Raw genomic sequence first — 23,146 nt, forward strand, 5'->3', positions numbered from 1 at the left:
TGTGCTTAAAATGGGCACACAGGTTTGACTGTTCAAACTGTGGCTTACCCAAGTCTATGCTTTAATGTAAATAATCAAGCAAACACAAAACAAATTGAAATAAACAAAACAAAATTTTAAATAAAATTTTAAAAGTGCGATAAACAAATCTAAAACATTGAAGCACTATTCTTAGCTTCAAATGAATGTTAGTGATGCATACTATGGGTTATTTACTTTCTTGCAGGGCCTACCAAGTTAGACAACTAAAGTTAGTTGTACGAGTCTGGTTAAAATATGCTTCACACACAAGAAAAACCCAGCAAAAATGCATACATTTCAGAGCAGAAGTGGCAATGAATGATCAATAGCTTGATTTTAGCTCAAGCTATGTCCTTTAATCATCGGTGATGGGATTATCTGCCTGTGTTAATAAAACTAATGAAATTAGTTAAATTCTATGGCAGCAACTATAATTGTCACTAGTGACCAAAAGATGGCACTAACGTCTGTCTGCAGCGGAGAAAATTCTGTTGCAACTGCAATTCACTCAATGGCTACCAGACAGTGGTGTTGCTTCCTCCCTGACTGGGAGAGTGTTAGTTACAGCTGTAGTTACACCAATGGGCACCAGAGGCAGATGCCTCCTAATGTGCCAGGAATTTTTTGTTGCTATGGCAACAAGCTGACTGCACTACAGCTCTAAGCCAGCAGGGCGTGCATTGACAAGCTGGCAATTTACGTTGAATTTCACCATAAACTACACAAAACGTACACCTTGAGTCCACAAAAGCCCCTTAGAAAGATTATTATTACTATTAGGAGTATATTATTAATTCTCTGCAGTAGAATTGAGCTAATTTTAGTCAAGATACATCCTCTAGTTTACAAGCTCCTGCAAAATTTCACCAAATCTCACAACAGAGGTCAAAAGCTTCCAGGTTATCACAATTGTGTTACTTCGTGCAATAGTGGTATCTGTCATTTCAAGGCTTAGGGAACGCCAAATATGTAAGAATTATGATTATTGATTAATTAATATTTATTAAGAACTATCATTTAAAATCATAATTTGAAAAAATTTAATTTCTTAACCAAAAATCATTACTTACAAATAGAAATCAGAGATGTCATCTGGTGTTGTGATTATGGGCTCAATGCTCATTAAAAATTACAAATAGCTATTCATCATTAATAATTGATAAATTATTAACCAAAACCACTAAATGTCACTGTTTATTCAACCGCTGCACCGAAGGTGGGGGAACTTCGACCTTATTTTGACAGCAGGAAAACATATTAACAGGCATGAAAGGTCAGGTGTTATGCAAAAGGTTGGTAGAGACACACACATGTCTTGGCTCCGCAGCAGTTGTGATACTCTAAAGCCCGCCATTTCCCTTTTGAACAGTCTTAAAGCTTCCGTAAAGTATATTCATATGTAATCTGACTCTGACAAAAATGTCTGTATCTCTTAGACATTGGTGTAAGTGTACAAAATCACACACCATATATTACATGTAGTATTGTTTATAAAACAAATAAGACAAAATATAAAATGCTGAAAAATAAGTACAGCCCCAAAAAGGTAGCTACATAAAAAATATGTAAAACCCAGTACTTACGTAATAAAAGAAAAAAGTGGGTTTGGTTAGGGAAGTCTTCTAAAGAAATACAAGCATGTATTTAAAGATCGAAAATGTGTATAAATTTTTAAATTTTTTTATTTTAGTAGTGATTTCAGCAATATTAAAACACATGAGCCAAGAAGAGCACTGTGATATGGTTGGCCTTTTCATCTCGTTTTAATGCTGTTTTACTGATAACTTCAAATTTTTGTCCATTATGTTGAATGTAAAGTTCTATAAGATTATTTCTTTTATTCACTCAGTGTAATTTACTTTGTGCAATTTCACACCAAAGATCATCTATAGCCACTTAAAAAAAAGGCAAAGAGTATTAATATTAGACAAATAATAAGACAAATGAGCAGTTGATTAAAACTTAACATTGTTTTGAAATGTGGTCTGTCTTTGTTTCTTCCAAAAGTGGAAGAAGCTGGAACAAGAGAGAGACGAGGCAATGGAGAAACTCACTGAGTTCCAGCTGGGTAAGTTTTCTTTCCCATTGATCAGTATGTTTACTATGAGGCAGGTCTAGGTCTACTGCATATGAACTTCTTTTGGCATTTTCCAATTTACATAGCTTACTTTTTGTGGTTACTATGATCTATTTTGAGGGATTTACAAAGTGTTGTGAGAAGCACAACATTCTTTTTAATAATTTATCTTTAGAAAAAAGGAAGCATTGCTGTGGAGTTTTGTAGCTCCACAGTTTTGTAGTTTACATTTTCCCCCATTTTCTCTAAAATGTCTTTTTTGCCTTGTCTAGGCGTTGTTCTGTTGGATCTGCAGTGCAATATATCTTATTGGTAGTTTTGTTTGACCTAAACACTGAAGGAATTAAGGAGGCAATGTGAACATTGTCTTACGTCTTTTCTCATCTTCTTCCTCCTCCATCATCTTATGCTAAATTCACATGGACTAATGAAAAACATCCAATGATTGCTCCACAGCTGACCTCAAACCTTGGTTTCAATATGCACATGAATATTGGCACACAATATGAACCAAACCACACTGAGATGGATGAAGACAGGACAGACTGAATGATGGCAGTGGAGAAGATGACCAGCAGCTCCTGTGGAATGTTGTACTTCTTGAATTGAACAGTCTCTGCTGGGCCTTCTTCCGAATATTGCCTATGTGTGAAGACCATCTCAGGTCAGAGATGGTGGTTCCTAGGTACCTGAAGTGGTCCACAGCTGGCACGGTGTTGTTGAAGATGGTGAGGGGGGTGTATGGGGGTGGTGTTCTCCAAAAGTCCACCGCCATTTCCACAGTCTTGAGTGGGTTGAGTTCCAGGTAGTTCTGACAACACCAGTATACCAGCAGATCCACCTCCTATCTGTATGCAGACTCATCACCGTCCTGGATCAGACCAATGACAGTGGTGTCATCTGCAAACTTCAGCAGTTTCACGGACGAGTCTGCTGAGGTGCAGTCATTTGTGTACAGGGAGAAGAGGAGTGGGGATAGAACACAACCCTGGGGGGCACTAGTACTTATTGATCTGCTGCGGCAGAAGATGCTCCCCAGTCTCACCTGCTGCTGCCGGTCCGTCCGAAAGCTGTTGATCCACTTACAAGTGAAGGCTGGGACGTATAAAGTATGTTTGATTTTCAAATAGAGTCACTTTCTTCTCTATCATTTTAGAATTCATGGTTCATTGCTTCCTCAATTAATTAACTATATTAATCATGTGCTGACCTCATGGCCTGTGTGCTGTGGAATATTCAATTTTCTACCAGTATGTGGCAACCTATTGATTAATTGATTAATTAAGCATACTGAAAATAACACTTGAAACAGGAAATTAATCTATGAAAGCAAACATCTGTCATAGCAGCTAAACGAATATTGATGAAAAGTGTAGAATTTTATAGAAACGAAAAAACTGGCTTCGTAAAATACACACAAGCAACGTCATCACAGTGTCACTGTTCTTCGACAGAAAGAAAGAAATGATTTACTTTACCTTCCTTCCTGCCATGGTAACATCTGACAACTTCACTTTCTCGCTGACTGAACTGGTGAACATAGATGTACTGGAACATATGAAACTACAAACAGTGGCAGTGCATCTGCATTTGGTTTTTCTACCCCAGACTCCTGTGACAAAGAGACTGAATGTTCTTGAATAGTTTGAAGTAACACGTTTTGGTTCACTCAGAGTTTTTCTCTTTGTGGAAAAAAAAAACAAAAAACATTAACAAACACAACACCTGATTTGGACCAAAGTAAACAAACTATAAGTGTGAAAATGCTCTTAGACATTTAAAATTTGTCAGTGAACATCAAAAAGATTCAGAGAATAAGATAAAATGCTGTGGGCAAATGAGACCAAAATAAAGCTCATTGGCATCATCTCAACTTTCTCTGCTTAGACGATAAGGAAATTATTTGTATGGCCTGAAGAAAAACATCCCCTCAGTCAAGAATGGAGGTCCAATCATTATGCTGATAGTCTATTTTTATGCCAAAGAAACAAGACTACGTCACTGCATAAAAGGGCCAGTGGGTATGGCCTTGTGCCGTATAGTACCGTAAAGTTGGATGTGAAGCTCTTCCCTCTGAACACTGTGAATGGGCTGTGATTGTGTCTTCCGCAAGGTGTTGACCCAACATATCACCAAGGAAACAAAAGAGGCTAAAGAAGAAATACAGCCTAGTGAGTTTCTATCCCTCAGTTTTACAGAAACTAAAGGGTGGAGCGGAAGCTTAGATTTCCCAGGCAACCGTTAAAACAACAAAAAGATTTAGGTAGTTTCTCTAAAAAGGAGTGGACCAAAAATATGTCCTGAAGTTTATGGAGACCAACTACAACTAACATCTTACTGCTGTGCTTGGAAACAAAGGTTTCCTCACCAAAATCTCATGTTTGTACAGGAATCAAATAATTATTTCACTAAGGGAAATGCAAATAAATCTTTTTATCTATGGTTATTTCTTAGATTTATATTCTGTTTCTCTATGTTAACATGAAACTACCATGTTAACAGAGAGAATGAACTCTGAACTCATGAACTCTGTACATAATATGTATACACTGACAGTTATTCATAACAAATTGTTTTAATTTTTAAAGCTGCACTCCCATAAAAATGCCTATACTGAGTGCCCTGGCATTAAACTAATTAAACATTATAGTTTAGCGAGGAAGAAATTAAGCATTAGTGCCAATGATGTTGGCCATTCCTTTCCCATAGTGACACCTAATTAAGAAATTGATGAACACCAGTGCTGGGTGATATCCATGTTAGAGCGATGCTGTCCGCGCTAGTCAACACAGAAGCACTTAGCATCCAGTTTTCATTCTCAACCTATTCAGCTGTCCTATCTGTCTATCTCAATGATGTTGTGGCCAGACCAGGCAACCAATGGAAATACAATTACAACTGAATGATATGTTAATTATAATTACTAGTGGCCATGATAAATAAACAGTACTTGTGTGTTGCAAGTGTGTGAGCACAAGTCTACAGGGGGCTCTGACACCTCAGAATTGGAAGTCTTAATTGTAAGTTTGGCTTCCCCATCATCATCACTCCATCTTCTTCTTTCTATTTTTTATGCTTGTCTTTTTTAATTTTACTCTCAAGAAAGACAGTGATTACCCCCGTGCCAACGTGCTGCATAATGGTATCAGCGCCGCCAACAGAGCAGTGAATTAAATTGTATCTGCAGCCTCTGTAAAGCCTTGATGAGCGGGGCAGATGCCTTTGTGGTGTTATCATTATAACACAATGGTCATGTTGTCATCAACCTTGCCATCTCTGGTTGAAAAGGCATGATTGTGTGTGGCTTTTTCTCTTGTCCTTCCAATACCTCCTCCCCCTACCAACCCTGCTGCCCCACCCCAGCCGATTCGTTGTGAATAGGAGCAATTTTCTAAGAGCTATGAAATCACGTAATAGGCTCTAATATGCAGCTGCTTGGCACAGTGAGGCAGCCGCTATTAATGTGTAAGTCAAACACAATATGTGTTTGGGCTGGAGAATCATTGAATACACAGTCACATGCCAGATTTATTCAAATGAAAATCCACACAACTGTCACCATTACAACGACAAACTATTTGCTCTATCTTTTGACATGTGGTGCCCTATTTTAAATTCTGTCTTCACAAAAGTGGTCACAGCAAAGCATTCAGCTTGTAAGGAAAATTGGTTTGCAAAACAAATGGTAGGGCAAAACATTTAAAGTGTATATACAGAGCTTGGAAACAGATTCATGTAGATAGCAGAGATCACACCAATGCTACTCCTGTGGCAAAAGGGGTCCTTGAAATTCAAATACATTTCAGTTTTCAACTGTTTACCAACAAGTATTTTTTTTTACATCTCTTGATATATAAAAATTATACCTACTACAAGTTTTATAAAAAAAATATGTACCCAAAATATATTATCATTATTATTACTAGTGTTTCTTTCAGCAAGCTGTATTAATTAATGTTACCATCTAAAAATCTATATTCATTTAATTATCCCCAATTTTTGTTATAGAGCTTTATATATTTTTATTGGGGCTAGTTGTTACAATTCACTTCTATGATATGATATGATCATGCCTTCTGATATCCGTTAACGAACATGCTGCAGCATTTTAGACCAACTGGGACCAATAAAGTGATGACTGTTCAATAACAACCAAGAATTAAAGAATTCCAAGACACAAGAGATGAAGACATGAGTACAAACCGTCAAGGTCTTTTAATAGAAGTCAAGTTTGACAGTGATTTGATATAACTGATAAAAACTGGTCTTGACCACTGATTTTCTTACTTGTCTAATTTAAAAGAATGATCTAAAAAACTCCCAGATTTATGTAAGGGGAAAGGTAGTGGACCAAGGAAATCCGTACAACTCCACCTGTAGCTCCTACACTTCCCCAGCACTATGTAAGAATTATGATTATTGATTAATTCATATTTATCAAGAATTATAATTTAAAATCATAATTTAAATTTTTTTTATTTCTTAACCAAAAATCATTACTTACGAATAGAAATCAGAGATGTCCTCTGGTGTTGTGATTATGGGCTCAAAGCTCTTTAATAATTACAAATTATTAACCAAAACCACAAACTGTCACTGTTCATTGAACCACTTCACCAAAGGTGGAGTATCTTTGACCTTGTTTTGACAGATAAATCACTCTTGCACGAAATAAACTCAAACGCTTCTCTTAATTATATATGTGAAGATTTATTGAAGCCAAATAATTTTGATATACCATTATTGTGGTCCAAAAACCTTCATCTAACTAACAAGCACTATTCTACACAAAGGGGATAAAAATGACTACCTAACAATAATAATAAAAGAAAAATATATGCGTATTTAGTGTCTATGAAGATTAAATCAACAGTTTTATGGACAAAATGTGTAATTTGGGTGAACTTGGAAAGAGAAGCCCTCCTGGGGTGTTGATGTCTCGATTCCAGTGGTCAGCTGATAAAACGGTGTGCTTGGTGCTCTTAGCCACTATCAGCTGATCGCACAAAATCTCGAACAAAGAGTCATACACTCTGAGGCGGGAACTCAGTGGAAAATTACCAGCAATAAAACTGGAGCAAAGAGTGGTCAGACCACGAGGTACAGAACGCAGTTGCTTTGAATGAAAAACTTTTAAAAGTCCAACTTCTAACTCCTGGCTGATTTGGGATCAGCTGGACAAAACACGAACATGCACGATTCAGCAGCGCTTGTGCAGCAAATCAAAACACTCAGCATAAAACACTTCAATCAGTGTTGCATGAAACAAGTTAATACCTTAGATTAACTACTGGTGATTCTAAATCACCTTCACTATGCCTCATCCTGCCCAGACTTCTAAATGCACTTATCCGGTTTAATATGAAAAGAACGAAATTACTTTGACGTTGATTTCTTCTCTCTACTGGTTGAGCATGGATCAGGTCTGACAAAAAATGAGGGGAGGGGGATCACATGTCCGTGATCAACTAAAAAAAAAAGGTAACTACTCATCCGTCCAGGAGGGGAAAAGATGAAGAACCGTTTAGTCTCCTTGGAAATATACCTCTGTGGGTTTCCACCTGCGCTGGATGTCGCCGTGGTCTTTGATTGGCGAATAAATCTGCTAATCTTTTTGTATCAGACAAATTTCCAACTTTCAAGCTCTTCCGGGAATGGCCTTGTGGAGCAAAACTTTGCCTGCGAGCTTTTGTCTCTCTAGATACGCGCCTCCGTTGCGCTGTCCTGTGAGACACGCGGGAATGGCAAAGACAGTTTCCCCCTCGTGTGGGTTTTACAATCTTGGTGACGTCAGAGCTGCGACGTCTGTTGAGCTATGCTTGTCAAAAGGTGTGACCAAAATGGATGACTCCAACAACTCACAAAGGAATACATTATCCTGTGTACTTTTTAAATAGATTTTATTGTAGTGATTATTTCAGTGCTTCTACTGTCTGTTCAGCTCAGCTTTGTACATCAACTACAGCACTCTGCAAAGGCTTTAAACCACCCCTACCGACCAAACTTTCATTTAGACTGGTCTGGATCAACTGTTACGCATATTTATGATAGTTTTCCAAAACTTCTTTGGCCTATTTTTACTTTAGTCTATTATGTGACCAAGTTCAGAGAAGTTTTTAATAATAACCGTTATTTGTCATTTCTCAAATTTGTCTCACAATGAAAGTCTGTGTGATTTGAATTGGGTACTTGTAGCCTTCTCAGAAAGTAGGGGCCCTGCTCTTACCACTAGACTACCAATCCCTATTTTAGTTTGGCTTCTTTTGTTTATCAAGCCTAACTCTGACCTATGAATTAAATTAAATTCAGATTATTTGTAAAGTGCTAATTCATATGAAATGCCATCTCATGGCAATTTATAAATGAAAAGTCAATTCAGTCCAGTCCCACTGATGCCAAGTCAGTTACAGTACATGCATTCCAAATGGATTGTAGTTATCAAACAATGAGGTCAAGTTCAGTTTATTATTCACATCGGTTAAAAAGTATTCTTTTTGGCATACTGTCTTGCAGAGAAGTACTCACAATTGTTGTCCGAGTGCCAAGAAGAAACCCAGCAGATTTACTTTCACAAGGGGAGCATTACGGCTTTATATTTATAAAACTTTATTAGAAATTGCTTTGGAATTATTTCAGATGCAATGGACATAGAGATGGAAACGAAAGGAAAACAGAACAAAGAAAGAAAGAATGAAAGAAAGTGAGAGCGGTGGGGCAAAAAGGTAAAAGGCAGAGAAGGTGATAGGGGAGAGAAAGAAGGATAAAAATAATACAAGACCCTGTTCTGCTTCTACACCTGCTTTACTTGCACAATGATCACCTGCACTGTTGTATTGCTCTTGCATCTTATACTGCTCTATATTTACTCTCACTCACTTAAAACTGTGCACATATATTTATATTATATTGTAGATATGTTTATACTGTTTAATTTGTACTGTATTGCACCGACTACGCCAAAACAAATTCCTTGTATGTCCAAAAACGTACTTGGCAATAAAGCTTTTCTGATTCTGATTCTGATTCTGAAGAAAGAGAAAACCACAGGGACAAACAAGAAATGCAAACATAATGTCACGGCATAATGTACACGGCAAGATGTATTTTTTGGCAACTACAACTCAATATAAAGTATATCTTTATATCTGTGTATCTTTAAACACCTGAAACTAAACGCCTGTGGATGTATGAGTGGACACGCTTGTGTATATTAAGTTTCTCCATCACAATAGTCAATGGCGGGCATGAGGAGCCACAGACCTGCCCGGTAGGACCTAAGACAGAGCTAAGACAGACATGTCCCCAAAGAGCTGCAGTGATGAGCCCTCAGACCCAGCCAGCTAAGCCAAGGCAGATCCAGCCATGGACCCAGAGACCTGAGACCCAGGGGCACACCACCCCCTCAGCAGAGGCCTGACAGCAGGGTCCTGCCAAGCAGCAATCAGGAGTGAGCAGGCGCACAATGGTGCATCCACTCCGAGACGCTGAGAATTACAAATCCATCGGTATCCTGTGGCTCATGCACCTTTTCCCACTGCACTTTTATAATCCATTCAACGTGTTATGTTCTTTGTAATATTAAGCATTTTTTGAGAAACTGAATTTAAGGTATTTGTTAGCTATAAGCCATCATCATCATGGAAATTAATAAAGGCTTTAAATATGTCACTCAATGTGTAATTAATATCTGTTTCTCTTTTTAAAATGAGTGATAAAAATTATTGAACTTTTCCCAAGATGTTTTTCCATGTTTTAATTTTTGATCTACACTCATAAACCTGACTTAGTATCTCCAGTTCCTTCAGGAGAAATAGGACAAAATTTCAGCAAGCTAGTCACAAAACGAAAAAGGTCTAGACTGTACCATAAAATTAGATCTGCAGAGAGGATAATCAGGGCTGACCTTCCTTCCATCCAGGACTTGTATCTAGGGTCAGGAAAAAGGCAGCAAACATTTTTGCCAACCCCACACAACCTGGTCACTAATTGTTTAGAGACTGACCTTCAGGACAGCCTTACAGAGCACTATTTGCAAAACCCAACTGTCACAGAGTCAGTTTTTTTTCAGTGATGAAAACAATGAACACCTCACAGCCAGGGTGTTCAGCTACTCTGCTGTGAAACAAAATAATCGTATTTGCACAACCTGCCCAAACAAAATTTGCTGTACATAAATGCGCATAAACATACTGTTCCTTTATGTTTATTTTTATTTCCTCTAAAGTGTCTATATTTATAGTTAATGTTGGTACACTGTGAGTGCTGGAAACCCTTACCAAGTCCCTTGTTTGTGCACACAAACCTGGCCAATTAAGCTGATTCTGATTTTTCTATTGTAAGAACATTGTGTAAAGATACCCAAATTGTTTAACCTATGTGATACAATTTAAAAAAGCAAATTTCTCCAAACTCCAAGGAAATGTTTGGAAAACATATCTAAGAAAGCAATAAGGAAATCTGAAAAAAGTCCCCCCTTCCATTATTTTGACATTTAGCAAATAGAAATATTTTTGCAATTCTGAAGAATGTGTAAATGGGAAAATCTTAGTCTGCTTTAATGTCAGTTTACATAAGGACTGAAGTAAACTACTACAACATTGAAAATCTTTACTATACGTTTTTGTCTTAAACATCTATTTAACTTTATTAGAAACTGCTTTGGGATTATTTCAGTTGTTAAGGACACAAGGACAGAAATGAAAAGGAAAAAAAAAGCACAAAAGAATGAAAGGGTGGGCAAAAAGGAAAAGGGGAGACAAGGACAAAAGAATGGAAGAAAGAAAGAAGGATGAAGAGAATACACAATAACACCCTGCTTGCATCTACACCTGCAGAAATGTTCATATTAACAGCTTTTTTACCGAAAAGAGCACAGTACTTATCAATGCAAGATATATTTAGTGGTAAATGTGGCTCAATAGAGAACATTTGTGTATCTGTTAACACCTGAATCTAAACACAGGTGGGTCTTGAGTGTGATCGCGCTTGTGTATACAAGGTTTCAAGGAGCCCGGGCGGATACGCCAGAGCAGATCCAGCTATGGACCCAGAGACCCGAGACCCCAGAACATATCACTCCCCAAGCAGAGGCCCGACAGAGCTCAGGCCTCCAGACCCCGGCAAGCAGCCACTGGGAGAGAGACACCAAACACTGGCAGGGAGTGTGTCGGGGAGGGAATAGGCCCCACATTTGATGGGGGTCCTAAACTGATCCAAGAGAGGGAGCAGCCCAAGACCCGACCTGACACAAAAAACAGGCACACACAGTCACAATCACACATTCCCACCCTCATGCGTACACATAAAAACACTCACACCCACGCATCCAACGTAAAGACAAACAAACAACAATGGACGTCGTACCATCACTCACACTCCCCATACATACTCTATACTCCCAGGTCCAGGTGCCGATACCCCATAGGGACAACCAGCCCCCGGACCCAGGAGGTGGTCCCCTTCCCTCTGGGGGTGGAGACAGGCAGACCGCCCCAGCACCTGAACCTGGTCCGGGCTAGCCGGGGCTTGTGCCTGAACCTGAGCGACCACATCCCGGAACCCAACCCACCGCCCCGACCCCAGTCCCCAATGACCCCCATCCTCATCTGGAGGGGGGGGGCATGTACAAAAGAGGGGTCTACATGGTCCAAACCAGCCTGCCAACCAGAGCTGCCACAGAATAAAATAGTCATAACCCTCCAATGAATTACGATCCCAACCCCATGAGGCCCCCACCCCCAATGAACCCTGACCTGAATTTCCCGACAGGACCACCCCCAACCAGGACACAGACATCAAACACATGCCCCCAAACCCAAATGTCATGAATCCCCTCCCCATAGCACATGGGTACACCCCCACAGGTGGGCTTAATCCCCGAAAAGCTGACAAAGCAACACCCACACAGCGCAAGCTCCACACAAAGCCCGCTCCAAGCACCCCCCGCATCCCTCGCCCACTACACAGTGCGCCACGACAGCAAGGCAATCCCCAGCCCCCGCCCACAGGTGCAACAGGGCAGACACCGTTGAGCACTGAGCTCACAACAGAACCCTTGACCCCACACCAAGATGGTACAAACTCACCCTGCAAGAGGTCCCTGTCCATCTGCAAGCAATCAGGACCGGCGTCCCCCACCACGCCCCCGCAACCACACAGACACACCACATCACTGCCACTGCAACCATAGCACAGGTAGAAACATTATCCAGCTCAGCTCTACCATCGCCGCTCAGCTGTTCCAAATGCCAGTGACCCCACATCCAAGATGAGGACACAACCCCCCCACCCCATGCACTGCAGTCCCCCACGCCACCTTCTAGCCCGCCGCCTGGATCTCCACCCCCCAGACATAACAGCCAGCAGAGCAGCACACCGCCAAGGCTGCCCAACCATTCAGCCAGGGCCAGCAGCCCCAGTCCATCGGTTCGTGAGAAGGAAACATGCACCAGCTGGGTAACTGGGCCGGGCAGGCCAACCGTTCCAGGTCAAGCACATCCCACCAGCCGACCCAGTGCAGGCACAAGACACGCTCCACCGCCCCACCCACCCGACCGCCAACTGTAGCCCTGCGCCCGGTCAGGGGCAAGAGCCACAGAAGGAAGCATTGGAGGAAGGCCACCACAGCACACCAAGGACCGGACACCGAGTCAACCCCACACCCAAACCCCGGAGGTGCCCCAGGATGCTGGCCACCCACCCTCCTGTACGGTACACCTCGACGCACCAAGCAGGCTGGTCAGGCCCTCCACCAAAGTGAAGCCACATCTCAATCAACACTGTACACCGCCCAGCCAAGACCCCCTCGTCGGAGCCCGCCCCCAACCGACGGACCGGGCACTGAAGCCAGGGACCGAGATCCAAGGCAATCCAAACGATCCCGAGAGGACCGAACAGTCAGCACCAGACAACCCCCAAGACCCGAACCCCAACCCTAGCCCAGATACCGACCTCAAGGCTCGCTCCCTTTCCCGGCCTCCGACCCCAGAACCCTCAATGTCTACATGCTCCTTAACCCTTAGAGGTGAGCGCAGGCAACAGAGGTCAGGGTAATAAAATATCCTCCCTCTTGATGCCATTGACCGTGCCTAGTACTTGTACTGGGTATCTTACCTGCAATAGACTAGAAATGTCAGAGCATGTTCAGTTTGGAGAATAAGAAACGTTCCCAAGGTTGGATGCTATTCCGAAAAACGCCCAACAGTTATTCAATTTAAGTTTTCTGTTACATGTTTGTTATTTCTTAAATTGGGTGGTCACATTTCAGCCTCACTTAAATATTACCTCAAATCTTCATGTTTAAGTTCCATGACAATAATTTTACTGTATGACATTTTATTATTTTACAAGAAAACAAAATTCTGTTAAAAAACTAAAAAAGAAATTAAATTACATTAAAATTATGGCTACAGAGGTTATTTTAATTATGGAGAATAACTTTTTATTTTTTGTTTTATATATGTGTGTGTGTGTGTGTGTGTGTGTGTGTGTGTGTGTGTGTGTGTGTGTGTGTGTGAGGGTGTGGTGTGTGTGTGTGTGTGAGGGTATGTGTGTTCACAACAAAAAACCTATTGTACTTGCCAATATAGTAAGTTACCAATCGGTCCACTCTGTGCAATTCCATGTGCAAATCAATTATTTCATGAAGTTCATGAAACAAAATATAATGCTTTATTTCCCAATCTGTTTTATTATAGTGCTTTCTTATTTAAGTAATAACAGATTTAGTAGCGTGCTTTACAGTGAATAAAATATTTTACAATGTGTGAATGGAAAAAAACTTGTAGGTAGGGAGGTTAAAAACTTTAGTGATAAACAAAATAAAAACCTTCAATGTCTTATGTTGTACCATTTGGTTAATGTTTTATTTTGTGTTTTTGCAGTGTCTCGGATGGTCATTGAAGAAGTCAGTGCAATTCAGGAGGATCTGGAGATAGAGAAAATGTGTAGAGAAAGTGCTGAAGCCCTGGCCTCAAAGGTGCAGAATATCTTGTTGCTTTACTTTTGTGTCTTACCAGTGTAAATCCAATGATCATTCTTGAAAGCAGTACAATATGGCCAGAAGGACTGTAAACTAATAAAAGATGGCTTTGTTTACACGAAGCCTACCTAAATAAATCCTCCAAAATACATTATAGCATTCTGGTTAGTACAGCTGCCATAAAGATCCCTTGACAAAATCTTGCATATTCAAATTTAAAGTGCGGCTGCTGTCAACACCACATCGTATGGCTGAACATTGCTCTGGATTCTCTTGCCCCAAGCAGGCTTTTTGGATGTTTTCGACTGTGGGCTGTGATTGAATGTGAGGGAGCCTGGCACATGGTGATTTTGCAGCCCCTTGGTGCTGAGATTGTAACAGTAATAATTTATTTATCAATGTTTGGACAAAAGCCCTCACAGTCCATCTAGTTGGACCAGATTTTGGGCAGTAGGAGATTGATGGTGAATTATGGTAAAGATCAAGTTTTAGGCTTTTTTAAGCCATTTTCTTGCTGTACCTTAACGTTTAGTTCATGTATTTTTTTCCAGCATGTGACCTGTATGATAATAAAATGCAAATAAAATGCAGTTATTATTTGAGAAAGCTATTAATCTCAGTTGTAAAAAAAATCTAAACGATTTTCTTCTGCAGGCCCGCTATGTTGAAATGCTTTGGTGAGAGCCCTGCTCCATACTAAGAAATGTTCTGTAAGAACTAAATAACTAAATCCAAACAGCTTCAAAAGAAGGCAAATGGGCTTCATCTCTTGTTTCTTGATGATGTTTTGCCTCTCATCCGAAAGGCTTCTAAATAAACATTCGTTTGAAAAATAATGTCACAACCAGAGGTTGCGCTAAACTTGTACATCATTTTGACTGACTGTCAAAAAATGTCAATCTATTTTTGTCCCGTTACTTTACTTTTTAATATGATACTGATTAAACATTCAGTAGCATTTATTTTTATTCATTTTCATTTATATTCAGTCTGAACAGGCTGAACAGAGAATCCACATCATCCAGATGAATACATTGAACTTTTTTTTTACGCAGGAACAAAAATCACTGACTGTCGTCCCAGTAACTACATTTAAACAATGAAATTAAACAATTGCAACTAAAATATGAACAGATCCCCTGCTGTGACCTGAATCCACAGTCTTACAACTTCCACATGGACCTGAATTGCACACCCGCTTGTGCATAATCAAATGTCTCGAGTGGGATTGCTGCAGAGGCTATTGTCATGAGGTTTTGGACTTTTGCCTCAGACAGAAGACTTCTAATGGCTGTTTTGTTGTTCTGTAGGCTAAATCTACACTCTGCCGCCCCACTAGAGATAGGAATTACAAGTGCCACTTTAGCTAAAGTTTTAAAATTTGGGGAATATGTTTCCAATCGAAGTGATCAGACGCCGGCCAGATTCTCTGAATGAGGTGTTTCCGAATCCGGCTCACTTCAGTGAGAGGAAACTGCTAATTAATATTCTAACTCACCACCAAGTGGTCAGAGGTCTGAATTACAATCTGTCAAAATGACACATGGCCTTCAGATTTTTCAGTCAACGTTTTAAAAAAAAGAACATTAAAAACTTTGTGCTTACTGCCAAGATTTATCCAGCTTGGGACCCAGTTCCTTGCTCTACAGGACCACAGGGTTTGGGGCTGATCTTTGCAGCGAGTGAGCAAGTCAGAACTGGTTATTGAGGCTTGGCTCAGCGGAGTTAGGCTAAGCTAGGCCAAAGCTAGTGCTGCCACTGGTTGCATGAATTGCTTTGTTAAGAGCCGAAGGAAGGAGAACCAAGGGGACACGCAGAACCCAGCCACTCACCGGCATTGCAGGACGAGAGTCAGAGGAGTTGGGACTCAGTGTTGTGCATCCTAAACCTTCCTGAGAACAAGGAATTACTTCAGAATGGTAGAATTAATGTTTATAATGCGCCTCCCAACTTTATAACAAGCTTGCATAAAAAACATGAGTGCACTCTAAAATTAACCCTAGAACCAAACAAGAGGTAAAATTCAAATTTTAATTTTACTTCTCAATGTAAGCCTTACCCAAGGCCTACTGTAACCTGTCTGCACTCAGTGTCAAGGGGAGGCCTATCCTGAGCCCCTCAGAGATCTCAACAGTTCAACAAGAGGACCCCACAACAATTTAAATTTTGAAAGCTCTCAAGCAAGGAGGCATGAATCAAGTCAAAAAAGAATCCTGCTAGCTCACTACTATTAAGAGAGTGGGGCTGGTTAACGCTACAAGATGTCATGTACAGAATAACTATTCCATCTGGCAGAACAGGCCTTTTACAATAAGTTTTGCCAAAAAAGTTCAGAAAAATTATGCAGTCGCTTCACGATGATTCTGGTCATCTATGCAGTGACAAGACCTTTGGACTTCTCAAAGAGACGTTCTATTAGCCTAAAATGAAATCAGACATTGAAGAGCACTGCAAACTCTGTGTACAGTGTATAAACAGAAACTTCCTTTCAAAGAGAGCTGTCCCCTTGGTTTACATGCAAAGTGACTGAATGGACCTTGTATGTTTGAATTTCTTATCCACTGCGCCAGACTCCAGCAACACAGAAAATTTCCTGGTAAGTACTGGTCATTGCACTTGTTATACGCAAGCCTTCCCAACGAAAGATTAGAAAGGTTCTACCATAGCCAAACTCTTGCTTGACAAGTATTTTGTTCAGAATGTAGGGCAAATGGCCAGGCTTTTACATGCAAATGTAGGGCCATTGGCCAAATGTTAACATGGTGGCTATTTGTCATACTTCGGAGGGAGCTACAGGATAACCTTGCCATTTGGGAAACATTTGGCTTATTGGGAACACTGTTTAAAGGATGTGTTTTGGGAGACCGTTGAAGAATATTTGGGCCACTGCTTACACATGTATGCTAACATTTTTTGATTTTAGGGTGCAGGTATACCAAGTGTGGGTAACCGGGGTGTTGTGCCCTGGCCATGGATAAAAACATGGACTCTGAACTATGCACAAAGAATGATGCTAGTAGGAAACACTGGCCTACTTTTAGTACAACCCAGGAAGGAGGAGTCACAGCTGTGGTTCCTGTGATGTCATGCAGCCACTAACAAAAACACTTTCCCAGCTTCCCCTTGCTCTCTACCCACACAATTCCTAGAGATATGGACAGTGTAGGAAAGGCACACCAATGTCTGACTTGCTGGCGAGCTGGATTAATTCTTCAAAGTTGGATACACACTTACCTACGATATGATGTACAGTACAGACCAAAAGTTTGGACACACCCTCTCATTCAAAGAGTTGTCTTTATTTTCATGACTATGAATATTGTAGCTTCACACTGAAGGCATCAAAACTATGAATTAACACATGTGGAATTATATACTGAACAAAAAAGTGTGAAACAACTGAAAATATGTCTTGTATTCTAGGTTCTTCAAAGTAGCCACCATTTGCTTTGATTACTGCTCCGCACACTCTTGGCATTCTGTTTATGAGCTTCAAGAGGTAGTCACCTGAAATGGTTTTCCAACAGTCTTGAAGGAGTTCCCAGAGATGCTTAGTACTTGTTGGCCCTTTTTCCTTCACTCTGCGGTCCAGCTCACCCAAAACCATCTCGATTGGGTTCAGGTCCGTGACTGTGGAGGCCAGGTCATCTGACGCAGCACCCCATCACTCTCCTTCTTGGTCAAATAGCCCTTACACAGCCTGGAGGTGTGTTTGGGGTCATTGTCCTGTTGAAAAATAAATGATGGTCCAACTAAACGCAAACTGGATGGAATAGCATGCCACTGCAAGATGCTGTGGTAGCCATGCTGGTTCAGTATGCCTTCAATTTTGAATAAATCCCCAACAGTGTCACCAGCAAAGCACCCTCACACCATCACACCTCCTCCTCCATGCTTCACGGTGGGAACCAGGCATGTAGAGTTCATTCGTTCACCTCTTCTGCGCCGCACAAAGACACGGTGGTTGGAACCAAAGATCTCAAACTTGGACTCATCAGACCAAAGCACAGATTTCCACTGGTCTAATGTCCATTCCTTGTGTTCTTTAGCCCAAAAAAGTCTCTTCTGCTTGTTGCCTGTCCTCAGCAGTGGTTTCCTAGCAGCTATTTTACCATGAAGGCCTGATTCACACAGTCTCCTCTTAACAGTTGTTCTGGAGATGTGTCAGCTGCTAGAACTCTGTGTAGCATTGACCTGTTCTCTAATCTGAGCTGCTGTTAACCTGCGATTTCTGAGGCTGGTGACTCGGATGAACTTATCGTCCGCAGCAGAGGTGACTCTTGGTCTTCCTTTCCTGGGGCGGTCCTCATGTGAGCCAGTTTCTTTTGTAGCGCTTGATGGTTTTTGCGACTGCACTTGGGGACACTTTCAAAGTTTTCCCAATTGTTTGACTGACCTTCATTTCTTACAGTAATGATGGCCACTCGTTTTTCTTTACTTAGCTGCTTTTTTTCTTGGCATAATACAAATTCTAACAGTCTATTCAGTAGAACTATCAGCTGTGTACTGTATCCACCTCCTGCACAACCCAACTGATGGTCCCAACCCCATTTATAAGGCTTGAAATCCCTCTTATTAAACCTGACAGGGCACACCTGTGAAGTGAAAACCATTTCAGGTGACTATCTCTTGAAGCTCATCAACAGAATGCCAAGCGTGTGCGTAGCAGTAATCAAAGCAAAAGGTGGCTACTTTGAAGAACCTAGAATATAAGACATATTTTCAGTTGTTTCACACTTTTTTGTTCAGTATATAATTCCACATGTGTTAATTCATAGTTCATGCTTCTCAAAGGCCTATGACTGGGGATGATAAGGTTAGCCTGGGCAGGATTGAACTCTCACTAACTCCTACCTGTCTATGTCGTTCAATGAGGAAATACAAAAACAATACATTCACATCATTATCACATTCCTTTGGTCATCAGCTTTGGTAACCCTGAGATAAAGAAAAACAACAATAAAAAGGAAACAAAAAAAATAACAAGATAACCAAATAATGGGGTAATAGCTTTTCAGTCAGGCACAGGAATCAACCTGTGATATTGGCATTGGTGGCGATATGAACCACGGGAAAAAAATGTGATAGAGTCAATCCTGGTCTGTAATCAACTGTGCAGTGTGTTATCTTGACAAAAACCAACGTTTAAGACGGGTTTCAGGTTTAAACACATTAGCTCTATCAAATGATGATGGGATTTAATATAACTCCTTTCTCTGAACATTTTAGATGGAAAAGACAAAAAGAAAAAAAAACAATTGAATTGCACTACTTAGGCTATAAGCCAGGTGTGTTTGTGGAGGTGGCAAGGTGTCGCTGTGGTGGATTTTAGAATCTTCTCTACTAAATCCAGCAGAACTAGGCAAGTAGGTATCCGTGCCTCGGAGAGCGCCTGGTGGCTGGGTTGCTCCCCGTGGGACCCGGCCTGGCCAAGCCCGAACAAGAGACACGAGGCCATCCCCAGTGGGCAAACCAACTGCAGGAGGAACCGTGAGGGACCGGTGCAAAGAGGATTAGGCAGCAGACAAAGGTGGAAAGCTCGGCGGCCCGAACCCTGGATGCTTAGGCTGGCTCTAGGGATGTGGAATGTCACCTCACTGGGGGGTAAGGAGCCTGAGCTTGTGTGGGAGGTCGAGATATATCAGCTAGAAATAGTCGGGCTCACCTCCATGCACAGCGTGGGCTCTGGAACCCATGTCCTCGAGAGGGGCTGGACTCTCTTCTACTATGGAGTGGCGGGCTGGGGTGGGTTTGCTTGTTGCCCCCCAGCTCAGCCTTCTCGTGTTGGGGTTTACCCCAGTCGATGAGAGGGTCGCATCCCTGTGCCTTTGGTTTGGGGACAGGTCTCTAGCTGTCGTTTTGGCCTACGGGCGGGCGGTAATGCGGACTACCCAGCCTTCGTGGCGTCACCGGCGGGGGTGCTGCATAGTGCCCCTCCTGGGGACTCCATTATTCTGCTGGGGGACTTCAACGCCAATGTGGGAAATGACAGTGACACCTGGAGAGGAGTGATCGGGAGGAATGGCCTTCCCAATCGGAATGTTTTGTTATTGGACTTATGCGCTAGTCACGGATTGTCCATAATGAACACCATGTTCAAGCATAAGGGTGTCCATCAGTGCACTTGGCACCAGGATCTTTGGCCACATGTTTTGGACACTCGGGTGAAGAGAGGAGCTGAGCTGTCCACTGGTTACCATCTGGTGGTGAGTTGGATCCGCTGGAAGAGGAGAAACCCGGACAGACTTTGCAGACCCAAGCGCATAGTGATGGTCTGCTGGGAACGTCTGACAGAACCCTTGGCCGGGGATGTATTCAACTCCCACCTCCGGGAGAGCTTTGATCAGATTCTGGTGGATGATGGAGACATAGAGTCAAAGTCAAAGTAGACCATGTTCTCCGCATCTATTGTTGATGCTGCTACCCGTAGCTGCGGCCGTAAGGTCTGCGGTACCTGTCGTGGCGGCAATCCCCAAACCCGGTGGTGAACACCGGCAGTAAGGGACGTTGTCAGGCTGAAGAAGGAGTGCTATTGGCTGTGGTTGGCTTGTGGGACTCCTGAGGAGGCTGATGGGTACCATTAGGCCAAGCGTGCCGCGGCCTGGGTTGTGGCAGAGGCAAAAACCCGGGCCCAGGAGAAGGTCGGTGAGGCCATGGAGAAGGACTACCGGTTGGCCTCGAAGCGATTCTGTTACACCATCTGGCGCCTCAGGAGGGGGAAGCATTGCTTCACCAACACCCGACATTATCGGGTGGTGGAAGAAGTATTTTGAGGATCTCCTCAATCCTGCCATCACGCATTCCCTGGTGGAAACAGAGACTGGGGACTAGGAGTTAGACTCTTTCATCACCCAGGCTGAAGTCACCGAGGTGGTTAAAAAGCTCCGTGATGGCAGGGCTTCGGGGTGGATGAGATGCACCCTGAGTACCTCAAGTCTCTGGATGTGGTAGGGCTGTCATGGTTGACACGCCTCTTCAACAATGCGTGGCGGTCGGGTGACAGTGCTTCTGGACTGGCAGACTGGGGTGGTGGTCCCCCTTCATAAGAAGGGTGACCGGAGTATATGTTCCAACTACAGGGGGATCACACTCCTCAACCTCCCTGGTAAGGCCTACGCCAGGGTATTGGAGGGAAGAGTCCGACCGATAGTCAAACCTCGGCGTCAGAAGGAGCAGTGTGGTTTTCGTCCTGGCCGTGGAACACTGGAGCAACTCTATACCCTCTACAGGGTACTCGAGGGTTCATGGGAGTTTGCCCAATCGGTCCACGTGTGTTTTGTGGACCTAGAGAAGGCATTCGTCTGTGTACCTTGTGGTGCCCTGTGGGGGGTGTTCCAGGAGTATGGGATTGGGGGCCCTTTATTAGGGGCCATCCGGTCTCTGTACAAGCGGAGCAGGAGTTTGGTCCGCATTGGCGGCACTAAATCGGACCTGTTCCAGGTCCATGTTGGACTCTGGCAGGCCTGCACTTTGACACCAGTCCTGTTCATAACTTTTATGGACAGGATTTCTAGGCGCAGCCAAGGGCCAGAGGGGGTCTGGTTGGGGATCAGAAGATTTTGTCTCTTCTTTTTTTGCGGATGATGTGGTCCTTCTGGACCCCTCTAGCAAAAACCTACAGCAGGCACTGAGGCGGCTCGGTGAAGAGAGAGTTGAACCGAAAATGTACCGGTCAGTCTTCGTTCCTACCCTCATCTATGGCCATGAACGTTGGGACATGACCGAAAGAAAGAGATCCCGGATTCAAGCGGCTGAAAAGAACTTCCTCCGTAGGGTGGCCGAGCACTCTCTTAGAGATAGGGTTAGGAGCTCCGGCAGGGGGCTCGGACTAGAGCCGCTGCTCCTCCACATTTAGAGGAGCTAGTTGAGGGTGCTCAGGAATCTATACCGGATGCCTCCTTGACGCCTTCCTCGGGAGGTGTTCCAGGGACGTCCCACAGGAAGGAGGCCCAGGGGATGGCCCAGAACACGCTGGAGGGGCTATGTCTCTCAGCTGGCCTGGGAATGCCTTGGTCTCCCCCCGGAGGAGATGGAGGAGGTGTCTGGGGAGAGGGACGTCTGGGCGTCTCTGCTGAGTCTGCTGCCCCTGTGACCCAGTCCCGGATAAAGCGGAAGACGTCGAGTACGAGTACCTATTTAAACTGGTCCTACACACTGGTCTCTCCTTTCCCGGACATGGAGACAAGCTCTGTTCTTGGGGAGGAGAGTTTGACGTAGAACTTCATCACGTTCAGCAAGAGAGTAGCCGCTTGGATGACGGTGTCATTTGGTGCTGACAAGCATTCAACCTACTTAATGAAGCTGCATGCCAGAGTTAAGAGGAATTTGTTACCTTCTGCTAAGTTTGGAGCTGGTTCGACCCAGTTGGTCTGAAGGTGGAGCCAAAGTAATGTAACCCCCATTCGCTAATGCGGAGGGTGACTGAGTGGCTGGGATGGCTGAAACTGGCAGCAGGTTAGGCATCCTTGGATGTAGACCTGAGGGTTGTGAGACTTTGGAGGCCAGTATGACATCTGTTAGTAGATGTGGAGTGTGGCTTTGTAGCTCCTATGGTCCCCTACAGGAGAGTAATGGGCGTGGGCTAATGTGACCCCACTTTGGTCTGTTGGAACAATGCTGAAAGCATGGGAGAGCTGTTTTATTACAATCTGCACACTGGAGCTGCACACTCTGGATGTCTTAAGGAGACGACGAAGTCCCTCCACTAAACGTTGTATGTGGCTGTGTTGTGCCTCAGTCAAAAGGTAATCTTCTTGGCACAAGCAGTCATACAGCTCTCTACTGATTACTGTTTTTTCCAGCCAGAATGCTAAAAGCATTCTTCATGGTATGAACGTGGTTTCCAGGTGCAAACACTTCACCAATTTGGGGTCGTACATTTTCACACCTGGGTTTTTTCAAGAGCAAAGAAATGACGCATGATTGCGGGGAGAAGTTTTCTGGTTGGCTGAGTGCAGCTGTGTCCCAGAGGTGCCCATAACTGGCTCTGACGAGGGCCTGAGAGGTTCTTTGGGCTCCTCTAAGCTGGTAACCTGGTTGGTCACAAAGGATGGTTTGCTGCTTGCACC

At 42.9% G+C, this 23,146-nt stretch overlaps 1 protein-coding gene across 3 annotated transcripts in view; it reads left to right on the forward strand.

Moving 5' to 3' along the window:
* Positions 1-23,146, forward strand: part of shtn1 (shootin 1) — a 90,998-nt gene that overhangs the window by 24,330 nt on the left and 43,522 nt on the right. For all 3 annotated transcript variants that reach the window (XM_047350966.1, XM_047350964.1, XM_047350965.1), the window contains exons 3-4: positions 2,029-2,089; positions 13,981-14,075. In XM_047350966.1, coding sequence (XP_047206922.1) covers positions 2,029-2,089; positions 13,981-14,075 — 156 coding nt within the window. The remainder of the gene's footprint in view (positions 1-2,028; positions 2,090-13,980; positions 14,076-23,146) is intronic.

Source organism: Girardinichthys multiradiatus, chromosome 22 (assembly GCF_021462225.1).
Source record: "Girardinichthys multiradiatus isolate DD_20200921_A chromosome 22, DD_fGirMul_XY1, whole genome shotgun sequence".
NCBI lineage: Eukaryota > Metazoa > Chordata > Actinopteri > Cyprinodontiformes > Goodeidae > Girardinichthys > Girardinichthys multiradiatus.